Source organism: Nothobranchius furzeri, chromosome 7 (assembly GCF_043380555.1).
Source record: "Nothobranchius furzeri strain GRZ-AD chromosome 7, NfurGRZ-RIMD1, whole genome shotgun sequence".
Classification (NCBI taxonomy): Eukaryota; Metazoa; Chordata; class Actinopteri; order Cyprinodontiformes; family Nothobranchiidae; genus Nothobranchius; species Nothobranchius furzeri.
The window spans coordinates 75,439,283-75,453,987 of record NC_091747.1 but is presented as its reverse complement, the minus strand read 5'-3'; the positions used below and the strand labels follow the sequence as shown (position 1 = coordinate 75,453,987).

Sequence of the window (14,705 nt, the reverse complement as noted above, 5' to 3'; positions counted from 1 at the left end):
AATAATAATTCAACCTGTTTAGATTTTTTTTTTTAGAATAACACTTATTATGCATGTTTCCTACACACTTCTAAGCATTTACCTCCTCCTTTTCCCCTGTGGAGATCCCATTTTTCTGTTGGTCCTTACATTCACTTGGAACGGGTGTAACAGAGTCATCTGGGTAGGATGATGAAGAACTTTTCTTTTCCTTGTCCTCTGTCTTTTTTGCATCAGGAAAGTCAGGACTGAGGGGTGAATTTGGACAAGAGGCTTCGTCCTGTGGTTTGGGACTTTCTGACGAGGCAGGGGAAGGTGATAAATTCAGGGACAGGAACGGAGTTGGGGAGCTTAGCGATGTTGGAGAGGCAGGTGATGTTGCTGCGGGGGAGTTCGAGTCAGAAATGTTGTTTTGCTCTTTATCACTTGTTTTTTGTCCATCCTCCTTATGAGTGCCATTCATTAGTGGTGGTGGAGATGGGTTGGACGAGCCAGGTGTGGTCAGTAAAGTGCTGTGAAGGCTTTCCAGTTGCAGGCGGTCACTCATCTTCATGGTTTTCCTTGCACGGAAAATCTTCTTTTTCTCCTCTGGTACCACAACTTCCATTGCTCCCTGTTGGAAGACGAGGACAGACAAGATGCATAAGAACAAATGAGTGCAGTCAAGATCTAGAGCTCCCAAAATAACCAGCAGTGCGTTACGCTCACGAGTCTGTCCTTGCTGTGCGCTCTACCAATTAAGTAATGACTGCAGCGCCTCATATGAAACACTAGAGGTCACTGTAGAGCTCCTCTGCTGCCTTGCTTGTCCTTTTCTAGAAGGTTCTGTTACAGATGCAAACATACCAACTGGTCGCTCCCTAAAAAAATCCTGGTTTTGGGCAGCACTTTCCTCAGTGCTCAAGCTAAACTAGTCAGATTGTTACTGTCTGGCTTCCCATTGTTGTTGCTGCTCTAGAGGGACATCACTCAAGAGGAGAACCTCAGTGAGACAGAAATGGTTTCATGAGGTCAGAAAAGTCTAAAAGGCTATTCCAGTCCCCCAAATTTTTGTTTCTGACTCATGGATTTCCCGTTTACCTAAGCCCGGATCCAGAGAGCAGAAGAAAGGACACGAGTTAACAACAGCAGTAACCCAACCTCCCTCCCATCCCCCCATTCAGTGATTGGCTGAATCCTCAGCAAATCAGATCAAACCAACTGGGGCAGAGCTTAGAGCTGCAAAGAGGTTATGCAAAAACATGAGAGGACTTTCTGTGCAAGCTCTAATTGTTGCTTACACGGTAGAGTTAAGGCTAGTTGTAACATTTTTATACATTTTCAATTAACCACTCATCATTTTAGAAATACGCCTGCATGAGATGATCAGAATTTTTATTTTTAGGAGTCATGAATAAAAATATCCATTAAAGATGTGTAGCAGGGGACTGGTTGCAGAAAAAAATTTCACTGAGTAGCAACAAAAGTGGCAGAATAGCAACAACGAGCAGTGCGTAAAACATTTAACTGTGACCCACCTTCAAGCCCGAAGCTCTTTGGTCATAGATTTAACAAAGGACGTCGGCAACCTAGAAAAACAAACAACAATATTTAGTTAATAATATTTAGATCACGCTACGCTGAATTTAGCTCCATCTCATTAATCAAACATCCATTAGAAATTCACACAAATCATTTTAATGAGCCGTATTTTGTTCATGTATGCAGAAACATCCTGACTCAGATAAACGTATGAAGCCAAACGTCATTTAATCACACTCTGAATGCAGATTGGCTTCAGTTTAACTAAAAATTTGGTTAGCTTTATTTCCAGTCATGCTGTCCTGTAAACCAGCAGCAGGCAGAGACACGTGATCCCGCTTCAGCTACACAATGTTGGACTGAACTGCCTCTTAGTGGAAAAATACAAAATACTAAGTGGAAAAATACAAAGAGTGATCTGGACTCAGTTTATGCCTCACACTGTAAAGCACCAAACCAAAATACTGAGGCTCTGAACCAGTCCTGAATTTGTTCTCATCAACCAGCATAACTCCTGCAAAAATAGGAGATCCATTTGATTAAGTGTTGCCAAAAAGACCATAAACAAACAAAAAAAGCATAATAAAACGTCACCATAAGAAAGTAAAGCTGTGTAAATAGCCAGCACGCTGACTGCTCCACTTCACATTCCTGTGTTATTGCATACTGCGCAGAGCAGAATGTCCCCTCCCCCATCCCACAGCCTCAATCACCGTGCCTGGATTTGGTGCAAAACCTCAAAATGGCGATCAGCTCTGCTGTTCGTAGTCAGGCTGAGACCTCTGTAGCTAGCTGTGAGGGACTGTCAGATCAGGTTTCAGCACAGCTCCGTACAATATGACTTTTCTGTTAAGCCTGAAGAATCAGCAACATGAAAAAGTATAAGCACACAAACCCTTCTGAGCAGTATTTACCCACACCATCAGCTCTCAATAATGCTAGGTCATAAAAGCTATTGCTAAGAAGAACATGTTTCAACATAATAAATAAATTAATCGAATCATGTCACAATCCTATGCAGCCACCGTAGTATGTGTGTGTGTGTGTGAACTCAATGTACACATACACCACTATGTATGTAAAAACAACTGCTTCTAATATCTGCTTCTGTATCCATTTGTTGTAAGAGTGCCTTTAAAATATCAGTGATTGTGGTAGATTTATCGGCTGGTTGAGTACGATCACAGAAAGACTTTTAGAGATGATTTACCTCAAGACCAAAAAACACAAAAATGCCAATCAAATTTACTTAAATCCATGAAAAGGGCTGATGTTTCTGAAGTAAAATACTTCTCGTTTACTTATTTTGCTTACACTACGCTAGTTTGCTGACAACAGACGTGTCGCCTTTGTTAATTCAAACAGATCACTTGTGTCCTGGAAAATGTCCCATTCACTGGAATAAACAGATGTGAGACAGACAGTTGATCTTTAGTAAGATCAACTGAATTACGCTCGAGAAACAGTCTAAAGTAAAAACAGACATGTAAAGGCGACATGAGGAGACAATGAGATTTGGAGGTCTTCCCTCTGGACTTGAGACTTAGAGTCAAAATCAATGAAATCATACTTGACAGAAGGATCAAATACTTAAGGATTTATTTTTTTGTCCTTATTGGAAGTCTTCATTCCTAAATCTCCAGAATTCTGCTCAGTATTCCGTAAACACCATTTAGCTCCTTTGCCAACCGTGGAGCATGAAGGAGAGGCTGGGCAGCAGCTACTGAATCTGTGTCTACGACTCAAAGCCTGTTAGGATGATGTCAGCAGCGGGCATAAATTAGGATAGTAGTAGTACAGTCTCCTTTATGGTACAATTATACATAATTAGAACTAATCTATATTACTTCAACCAGATGTCTAACTGATCTAATCAATGAGGCAAATTCAGTAACACAGATGCTGCATTGCATCACTTTAAGTCGGTCTTGAGCCTAATTTACACTTCATCAGCTCCACGAGGGAGAGACGCACGCATGGACAGACGTTTGCTCTCTGACAGCTCCGTATCCAGGGAGTGTTGCTAAGCAATTCCCTGCCAGGACAACAGAAGGCGCAGCACAGTTCTGGGGTATCCTGTTATGTGTCCGGTCCAAGTTAGTGCATTTACTATTGTGTTTTTTAGAGACTTTTTAAACACAAATTTGTCCCTCATTCCTCTTCACCTCTTCATGCACTTACCACCTCTAAACCCACATTTCCCATAATTTCCGTCTACAAATAAAACGTTTGCTGCATAACTTTTCACTCCTCCAGTCATGTGTTAATAAAACATTCATATTTCTAGAGTTTCCTGCAAGGTATTCTTTAAGCTGCTCCGTGTCTTTCACTAGATATTTTCGGCTCTCTATTTTTTTGAGAGCGCAATGGCGGTACTGTAGACAAAAGTGGCATCCTGATTAATCACAAGCTTGCATTCTCCATCTTGTTGGATGGACGTTTAGAAAAGTGGGTTCGACTCCGTTCATCTTTGCGAGCCTGCTGGAGAGCCCACACACGGATGGATAATGGCGTTCAGTGTCTCTGTCCTGACGCAGACAGAGAAGCTAAACTAGGCTTTAGACAGAGCTGCATATTTTATGTTTTGGTATTATTCTTATTTCATACTCTTGTATGTTGCAAGATCTGTTTAATAGATGACACCCTTCTTGCATGTCTGTGCATACTGTGGTGATGTTTGGACCAATCCAAAGCCATTCATATCCAGGGGTGGACCTTTAAAACGCCCAAGCACCAATGGCGCTAAATTTTCTCGTCAGGCAGTAAATAATTGACGACTTGATCTGTTTAACGATGTGTTTTTGTCCATTTCATTATCTGATGGAGAAAAAATGAACCAGAAAAGATGCACTGTAAGTCATCTTTGATTTTAAAAAATTGTTTTTTTTTCTGTTTAAAGCTTGGTTTATGCTTGACGCGTCCGCAAGGTTCCCACGGCTTCGCGCTGCAAAATTGCGTCATTTTAACAACCACGCCCCACCACCGCGCCTCCGCACGGCCCAAACTTTCTGCACCACGCACCTAGGAAATTTTCTAACCACGCGGACGGTCGGACACAGAAAAACATGGCGGACTGGCAAGAACTAGTATGGTAGAGGTTCGTAAATACAGACATTTGTATGACGCCGGGGACACACCGGCCGCGGAAGCGCAGCGAAAATGGGACCGCCTTTATTCGGCACCCTTGTTAAGCTAGTCTATAGACCACATGGCCCGCCAAAGTGCCGCGAATCGCCTCGCGCCGGTGCTCCAGCCCGCGCCGTGCAACGATCATTTCGGCGTTGGCTCTATTTTCTCGCGAGTCGCGGGTGAATTGCGTCAATTCTGGCAGGAAGTCAAACCTAGACATAAGAGGCAGGCCGGTAAATTTAACAAAATAAAGCATTTCAAAATAAAATTCCGCAATAGTCAAATGTGTTCGTAATCAGACACTGCAGAAAAACCACACGAACACACACACACATCGAACTTGTGTGCGTGTGTGACCACGTGAAGGGGGTGTGGTTTTGGGTGTCTTTTCACCAGAGCAAACAGGACAGAGAGGTAGAAAGTCTGAGGCAAGCAGTTAAGATGGATGACTTTAAATTAATTATGGAAGTTGAGAAAAAAAAGGAGCTGTACGACCCCCGAAAAACATGGTTATTTACGTACCCATTTCAGAAGAAACTGCTAGCATACAGCTGCAGAACTGGAGCGGGTTCCAAGAGATTCAACTGGCAGAAACAACTGGTTCATACCATAGGTTCACACACACACACACGTACAAACACTCAAACATAGAGAAAAAGAGCTGAGAAAAGGCAGAGAGGAAATGGAGGACACCAAGCGTTTAAAAGAAAAACTACAGCTGAGCCAAGGCGCGCCTCGACTGGGGCGCGTCTGATCTGAACTGAGGAGCGGCGAGCAGCGGCCGAATTTCGTGAGCGATTCGCTTCTCGATGCTTCGCGGCCGGTGTGTCCCCGGCGTGATTCAGCTCTCAAAGATCACTGTGATCAACATGTCGTTAATAATTCATGGAGAGAAATAGCTTGCACTGTCGGAAAAGATGAGCACGCTGTTAAAAATGCTGGAATGCCATGTTGTAAACAACAGTAATTTTTACTTCTACTATGGTGTAGTGTTGGATGCATGCTGTAGAGTCCATGCTGCCCCGTTCAGTTTGGGAGAATATTGGCTCACCACAGAGACAAGCCGCATGATCCATAAACGCTGCAAGTTGTGAAGCGCGTTCCATCCATGAGCCGCATCACCAAGCGGAAAGTAAATCCGTCAAGCATAAACCAAGCCTAACTGCCATCAGCTTGTGGACCTGCTGCTGACCCTGCCTGTATCTATAGCTAAATGTGAAAGAGGTTTCAACCACATGAAAATAATAAAGAGTGACTGGCGGTCTAGCCTGTCAGGGAAGAGTGTGGGCGAGCTCATGTCGGTGCTGTTACTGTTGGCAGACAATAAAAACTTCCACCCGAAGCCAGCCATAAACATATGGTTTCTTGATGTCCAACGCCGAAGGTGTCTTGATTTCATGGATGGAAAGACTTCCACTGCTGCTGAGATGAACGACGCAGAGCGAGAGGAAGATTTCATGTGTGTGGGTCAGGGCCGCTTGCTCTCCATGATGAGCAAGAAATATGAGGACGAGCTTGACGGGAACTTTGAGGTGGAGTAACATACTAGTCCACCACTAGCCAAATTATTCAGCCTGCATCACAATGGTGCCAGAGACTGACACAGTGCTGATTGTAAATATGCAAATATATACAGAAAAGCTTATTACATTTGTGAATGTGTACAAAATAAGGGTTTATTACATTTTAAACGATTCAGTTGTTATTTTGACTCGTTTTGGCAGCTGACCTGTGGGGCCGATAAGATTCTTGGCGGGGCCGGTAAATTTTCAGAGTTACCGGCCCAGCTGGCTGGTTGGTTTTGAAGTTAATGTCCACCCCTGATATCCTTCAAAACATGGAGCAGAACTGTGGTTTCTAAGATTTCTACCATTAGGATTAAGGTTCTTTGCAGTTTAGACATGTTTTAATTCCTACTATTCAGTAACCAACCAAACACCAAGGAACAAAATGTTAGCCCCACATTGTCTTTAGTACAAAGCACAACAAAAATATTAGTCAAGAAAAATAAATGTCCAGTTAATTTCTATTATTTTGTTTGGTGTGACTTACACCAGAAGGTACAACCAGCTTGACCACTGCAACTTCAATACTTAAAATTCAGTACGTTTACATGCAGCCAATATCCGGGTTATGATCGGGTTAAGGTCGGTATTCGGGTTTCTGAGTTGATCAGATTAACCCGTTTACAAGCATAAATAGAAAGAGTTACCTCTAACTTGCATAACCCAATTTAAATGCGGACGTTGGGGTAGCGTCAGGACGCATGGACTATGTCCAGACGCAATATGCGTCATTTCCGGTTCTTCTTGTTCCAGTATCCGTAAAAACATGTTTCCCAGTTCGGAAGAGATAGCAACCGCGTTTCTTTGCGCTTTAGTTTCTTCGTCACTCCAAAAGTGTGGAGCTGTGCCGCGACTCACCATTTTACCCCCAACTTGTTGTTTACTTCCGGTGTTCTGGTGCATACAAGACGTCTCGCTACTCAAAAGACCAAGATTCCTTGCGAACAGAGCATGCGCAGAACACACGCTTTGATGGGGATATCCCGATATGCGTTTACACGACCAAACATTCGGGTTAGAAAAGGGTTACCCCAGGTGTAGTAACCGGGTTTTTAAACACCTGGTTATGAGCATATCCGGGTTTTTGGCGGTGTTTACAAGGACCTGCGGAACTGGGTTATTGTGAATATTCGGGTTTTAAAAGGGTTACTGGCTGCATGTAAACGCACTGATTGAAACTCCAAAGGACAGTATCCGGGCATCATATGCAAAATAACATGTTTTCTAGGTAACTTGGATACTGATGACAAAATCCAACTAAAGGCAGGGTTTCCGCCAGCGCTTGGCCACCCGCCAGGCTAAAGTCTGAGTCATGCTTCTGCGCCTGCATCAGTGAGGAGACACGCAACGCCATTATCTGTCCTTGCGGGCCTGCTGGAGAGCCCCCGCAAGGACAGACGGAGTTGAGCTCTCTTTTCTAAACATCCATCCGTCGGGATGGAGAATGCAAGCTTGTGATTGGTCAGGGCACCGTTGTTGTCTACGCCGCCGCCATTGCGCCCTCAAAAGCTTAAAGAGAGCAGAGGATAACTAGCGGCAGACACGAAGAAGCTTGAAGAATACCTCGCGAAAAAAAAACTCTAAATAAAAACTCTAAAAATATGAACGTTTAATTCCCCCGTGAGTGGAGGAGTGAAAACATACGCAGCAAGCGCTTTATTTGTGGACGGAAATGACAGGAAACGTGGGTTTAGAGGTGGCGAGCGCATGAAGAGGTGGAGGAGAATGAGAGACAAATATGTCTGTGTTAAAAAGTCTTATTGGCTGGTTGGTTTTGAAGTTAATGTCCACCCCTGGTAATGTATGCAAACTGGGCATTTAACATGGTAGAAAAGGTAGTGCTGCGTTCAACACTACGAATCTGATGCACCACCTTGAAAAAAAACTTGCTCTGCTCAGGTCACACAAAACGAATAAGCCAGGCGACACTAAAAGATACGTTAAGAAAATACGTCATCTACAGAGTAATGCCAAGATAGCAGCATTTTGCTTTGTGAAGTGCCTTGAGACTCGTCGTCGTCGTCTTCCTCCGCTTATCCGGGTCCGGGTCGCGGGGGCAGCATCCCAACTAGGGAGCTCCAGGCCGTCCTCTCCCCGGCCTTGTCCACCAGCTCCTCCGGCAGGACCCCAAGGCGTTCCCGGACCAGATTGGAGATGTAACCTCTCCAACGTGTCCTGGGTCGACCCGGGGGCCTTCTGCCGGCAGGACATGCCCGAAACACCTCCCCGGGGAGGCGTCCAGGAGGCATCCTGACCAGATGCCCAAACCACCTCAACTGGCTCATTTCGATCCGGAGGAGCAGCGGTTCTACTCCGAGTCCCTCCCGAATGTCCGAGCTCCTCACCCTATCTCTAAGGCTGAGCCCGGCCACCCTACGGAGGAAACTCATTTCGGCCGCTTGTATCCGCGATCTCGTTCTTTCGGTCATTACCCAAAGCTCATGACCATAGGTGAGGATTGGGACGTAGATCGACCGGTAAATCGAGAGCCTGGCTTTCTGGCTCAGCTCCCTCTTCCCCACGACAGATCAGCTCAGCGTCCGCATCACTGCAGACGCCGAACCAATCCGCCTGTCGATCTCCCGATCCCTCCTACCCTCACTCGTGAACAAGACCCCGAGATACTTAAACTCCTCCACTTGAGGTAGGACCTCTCCCCCGACTCGTCGTAATTTGGTGCAATTAAAATAAATTGAATTGACGTTGGCTGTTGCAGTCTCCTTGAGTCGCAGTATGATCTGCTTTCTTATCCTAACTTTACAGACGTAGCAGCATGCAAGTGTTTTATAGAAAGGAGTGAACCTGCTGCTGACGGTCATGTGCCGTGCCATTCCTGTTGCAGGAACGCAAATCGTTGAAAACTGCCACACACTGAGTAAATTATGTGAAATATAAGCAACGAGGCCACGTTTACATACATTCTAAATATTAACACGTTTCTTATTAACGTACTTCCAAAATGAGATACTATGTTTTATGGCAGATACACTAAAAATGATAAATACAGAAAGAAATAAACACATTAAATTATTTTTAAAAAGTTAACGGGCAACTTTTGTGTGTTGTTATTCACACTGCATTTCTTAAGTATCGGATTGAGACTCGGTATCAGCAGATCCTTAAAATCAAATGACTCGGACTTGGATCAAGAGTAAAAAAAAAAAGCATGATCAAACATCCCTAGTTGAATAATTTGTTCGGCAGCTAATCAAGCTCTGCAAAAGCCTGTTGATCATCTGCTGATTACAATCTGGTGTTTTAAAGCGGGGGGCTGAACAAAAACATGCTGGACAGCAGCCCTCGAAGGACCAGGATTCTCCACCCCTGCAGTAAAAATACGTTACCGACCAACAAGGTGCAAAGCACCACAAAACATGCAGCCTCCTGACACCATAGGGAACAAGAGTTTCTAATGACACAATAGACTAGCTAGCTGGAATTGACAGCAAAATCAACATGTGTCATAAAATGTCTGTTTCAATCAAAGCACTAAAGAAACCCAACTTTGAATTTCAATCATTCCTTAAAATTATTACTTTTTAAAAGTTTAGATTAAATGTGAAGCTGAAATGAGACAACAAAAAAAGCTCAACTAAAAGTGAGAAACTAAAACTAGGCATGCCTAATAGAGGAGTCTCAACCTTCTGCAGATGTGTGAGATTTGGCCTTCCATACATAAGCTGTTGGTGAGAACAGGGAACAGCTGAAATGGCGGCACCAGAACATAAAAGAAAAGAGGAGGGGCTCAGTAAGGGCTAGTTCATGTTTCTGCTTGCAGGGGTGAGTGCTATGAAAAGCTGCATATGTTTAGACTTTCTGTTGGGTATTAGCTAATCTCCCTATAAAAATAATCCACTTTGGTGCTTTCTATGCCATGTAGCCCAACAGGATCCAGTGAGAGATTTAATTTGTACTTTAGTCATTCTGGGGACAAGCAAGTCATTTTTGTCATACACCACAAATGCAGGTACAACCTTGTGTCAGTTCTGTTCTTAAAAGGGTGGCGATTTTCACCAACAACCTTAGCTAGCAGCGCACATACAGAGAGGAAGTACACTGCAAAGGCTGTTGCATAGCAACACCCATCCCCCAACTCTAGCACAATCTAGTCCACAGTATGGTAATCTCCAGCCAGCATGGACTGTACCACTTTGACAACTGCGCAGGGGGGTGCCTGACCTCTATTTGTCTTAAAGGGGCACAGAAGCATATTTCACAACAGAAATGAAAAAGGAAAAACACCAGACTGTTGTTGCTGAGAAGACCTTTAATTTTGCTGAAGTTCTGTTTAAATGACGGATTCCCTTTCCACAGAATATAATGATCTGGACATGTCCAAGTAACTGGAGAGAGGAGTGGAGGTGAATCATTTCTTTGTCAGAGCCTCACTGAACTGCATTTTTCCATGTTTGCCTGTAGAGGAACCCTCTGTGGCTAGGTTTCAGTCATGTTAGCCTAACTATGTTACTTTGGACAGTGTGGGGGTGAAAAAGGACTTCAGTCAGATTGTAATTTGATCTCAAAGGTCTCTTAAAGATTACAGCTAATGTTATGTGAATAAGCCATTAGGAAACAGTAGAATTAAAACAAAAGGAAAATGAAAGAGAATAGGCCAAATACTCTACAGAATTAGATTATAACAGCACATTACAACTTCACTCAGAGAGATGCCGATGAAGATGAAGCTAACAAAATTCATTTTTAGTGCTAACACGGTGCCTTCTGGAGGTATTGAGAATAATGGTAGAAGGACTCTTACATTTTTGATTGTAAAAATGTCATCCTCACCCCACTACTTAACTGTCTTCACATAAATATTTAGCTAAATCTCTAGCTCCTTTAAAACAAGACACTAAAAATGTAAATATGTTTCAATTTTACTTTCTCCTTTAAAAGCAAAGTCAATTCGGACCTAACCAAACTAAATGCTTTCCGCAAAAATGACTTGTTCTCTTGGCTCTTGTGGAACAAGTTTTAGCAGGTAGCAAAATGTTGTCACGATCCATTATTGTTATTTGTTATTTGAGCCCTTGAAAACAAACAAGGGTCTAACACTGAAGGTAAAGAAGAGAAGTTTGGTTATAACTGGCCCATATATTGAAATATTTGCTAAGTAACTGCTACAACACAGAAAAGCACGCTACTCTGACCAGAGCAAAACAATGCTACATACATGAGTCAGAGCTTAGCTAACAGCGCAAAGGCAGCGCTAAATTTCACAACCACAAAACAAAACCTAAAAGCAGCAGCCCCCACCCTCCCTTTTCTCCTTCCTCTCTCTCTGTCTGTGCCTCACTCTCACACACACTCGCACATCCTGCCTCTGGAACAGCCTCTCCTGTTCAAACATGGGCTGAACCACTCTCTTGAGGGGGAGGAGGTGGGGGAGGGGTGTAAAAAATGACAAAAGATCAACGATTGTATAAAAAAAATACAAACTACAGTCTCACATCTAACTACAAAAGCAAGGAATTTGATTGAACTCATCTGCTCAGGTTACACATGTAAAAAAATAAAAATAAAAAATAAATACTTTTAACCCTTAACACTCTCTCCTTAAACAATCTGAAATAGGTCAGAAAAAACTCCCTGAGATATCATAAGTAATTTTATTTATAAATTATTTTCAGGCACCAGTGGAAAGTCTCCTCCCCCACCCCTCCTAGTCTCCTCTATATTTTACAAGAGGAGAAAATGGCGACTTTAGCCTCACAGCCTCGTGCTAGCTGAACGCAGTAAACAAAAAAAAAAAGGCACAGCTTGTCAGCAGCTTCTCTGCCCTGCCTCCCCCAAAGCAGGGAGGGCTGATGGTAATCAGACTGAACCATTGCAGGAGAGGGGTGGCTCCTTAACACAAAGAGTAACACAGAACCATCAGTTAAATGGTTACTGGTGTATTACAAATTCCTGTTTTGGTATTTGAACCTAGTGATTTTTACACCATTAACAGAGTCCCCACTGATAACTCAGATCAGACTCACTCTTTCTGATGAATTAGTTATGATCATGTTATTTTTTTTTACTAGTTTAGTTAAATCAGTATTCTATATACCCTGATTAAATCACATTTTTAGAAAGTAACTCCAAACTAGCTGTGAACTCACTGCCCAACCCCCACATCTCATTTCTTCCACTGCAGAAGCACAAAATGGCCACTGGTGTGTTACAGCACAGAGGAGCAAGAGGAGATCATGTGGCAAGCTCCGCCCACAAAAAAAGACTGCCATCTCTGCACGTTACAGCGGTGAACTAAATCCTGGTTTAGATTGTTGTTGCAAGAGTCAGTCCACATGAGCAGTCTCTGTTCAGCAACACACACTGAGATCCAACTACAAACATCACTTTCATAGGATTTTCATTTTTAACCCAGTTTAACACTGAATCTCTTGTCACCCAAGACTAGAGAGGAAATGGCGCTTTTTGTCGTTCTGGCTTTAAATACTTAAACATGGATGTTAAACAAAGGAAATCCAATCCCTTGGAGCTGTGACACGGTGGATGTTGTTTTTAACAGCTGATAAATAATCCTACAAAATAAAAGTACAAAATTACTTACATTTTCTTTTAAAGCTAAAAGCTGAGTGAGAAAAAAAGTTAGGGCAGGCACTGCATTCAACTATACTGCGCATAGCGCGCAGTCTTTCCCTCCCCCCTCGCTGCCTGCCTGCATCTGGATTCACTGAAACTCAAAATGGCCACAAGGTCTGCTGTGTGCAGCAAAGCTGGGCTCCTTCTTGGTTAAGAGTCAATCAATAAAATCTGCCCGCGTGAATCATTTTCATCCAGATGTTTATGTTGAGCTGGGTTGGAGCTATATTGTAAATTAATTTAGTCAAGTACAATACCACCTTAAGAATGTAGGAAATATGCTTCCATGATGTAACGTGGTTAATTAAAATCTGCCGACGCACGTAAAAGTTTTCTTTGCTTTTAAATTAAAACTGGATTTTACCCATTAAAAAGTTAGTTTCCCTAGTCACCCTGGTTATTTTGTGAAACATCATGGAAAACATCATTTAGTCTTCACTGACCTTGACCTTAGCAGCTGATTTATATAAAAAAGAAGCAGTAACTCCAGTTGCAATGGTGACATTTATGAGGGAGGGGCTATCTACTGAGCTAGGTGAAGAAATAAAGTGTGATGTCAACCTAGTCTAGTTCAATTTTTGTTAACACTTTCCCTCTCAAACAGCTCAGTCCTTTCATGCATTTATCTTGGGGCTATGGACGCGCGTCAGGTTGAGTGGTAGATCTGAATAATCTAGGGCTGTAGAAACGAGTGAGACTGTGGGCGTTAGCTAACAAGAGTGTTCAGTCTCATCATTGAACAGGATTAGTTAAACTTAAATGACAAGGTTTAGAAAACGGTCCTATAGGATGTCCACAATACTACTGACTCAAAACAGCTCAACAAAAAAGAGAAAGCCACAAGCTTTTACATTGTATACATGTGCATCATTTTCTAGAGTCCAACCAGAAAGAGACAGGACTTTGTAATCACACAATGTGCTCTCAATGTCTACGTGTGAGCGAGATCTCAGTTGCAGAACTTTGCTACAAATCAGTCATTAAATGCTAAAAATTGATCACCATCTTATTAAGCCCAACCTAATATCTCACGTTACTTAATATTAATCTCCCTAAACGATCAGTCTTGTTGCATGCGAATTATACTAAGCAGCAGTAGCAACAGCTGCTTTAAATCCTTCCTGTGACATGATTATATATTTTTTATTAATTTTGTAGTTTCATCAGCGTTATTTTATTAAACCTTCAACTATTAGCAAAATCTATAATTTTGTTTACATTTGACATTTAAGCTTCAATGCAACTTTACAAAGCAAGTGTGAATCTTATTTGGTCTGAAGACAACATATCAGGTCACATTTTTACTTGAGATATCTATATGGTATACAAGTAAACAAATGAAAGAGTGATCAGTACCAAGAAATAACTGAACCATCTAACAGCATATCTTCTTAGCACACACCACTGCTCAAGCGTTGTACGCGTGATTTGCTTTTGTAGCACCAAAGCAGAGCTCAGCAAGAGCAGAGTAGAGGGAAACAGGAGCGGGAGGGGGTGGGCAGAGCCAGGATTTTCCATCTAAATCAAGACTATGGTGATTATTTTCTAGCTATGCGCAACTGAAAGAGGCTTGTGCCATTGCTAGAACAAAATGAGAAAATGAGATTGACTAAAAGCACATAGACAGGCAAGGTTAGCCATGGCTTACATAACACACAACAGTAAAACAATTGGTTTATTGAGGCTCAGATAAATTAACTTGCAGTATCTCCTTTAGCTCTGATACAAGTGTAACTACCTTGGAGGATCACTAATGTGTTGTCGGTTTAGGTCAGACTGTTGAGTCTGACTAAAGCTAGCACTACACACTTCGATCTCTAGTCCTGAGCCAGACACAGAACGTCAGCACAGCGCCCATCCCCCACACCGACAGCCTGGAATTTTACTGCCGAGCATGGACTACACCATTGCAGCAGAAGGGTA

At 42.7% G+C, this 14,705-nt stretch overlaps 1 protein-coding gene across 2 annotated transcripts in view; it reads right to left on the bottom strand.

Moving 5' to 3' along the window:
• atf7ip (activating transcription factor 7 interacting protein) overlaps nucleotides 1-14,705 on the bottom strand; it is a 39,717-nt gene that overhangs the window by 12,356 nt on the left and 12,656 nt on the right. Inside the window, exons 1-3 of one of the 2 annotated variants that reach the window (XM_015954259.3) lie at nucleotides 9,836-9,854; nucleotides 1,497-1,547; nucleotides 83-592 (exon numbers count right to left, since the gene is read on the bottom strand). In XM_015954259.3, the coding sequence (XP_015809745.3) occupies nucleotides 83-586 (504 nt within the window). In that variant the 5' untranslated portion in view covers nucleotides 587-592; nucleotides 1,497-1,547; nucleotides 9,836-9,854. Of the gene's footprint in view, nucleotides 1-82; nucleotides 593-1,496; nucleotides 1,548-9,835; nucleotides 9,855-14,705 lie in introns of those variants that run through there. The other variant, XM_015954258.3, reaches the window with a different exon arrangement.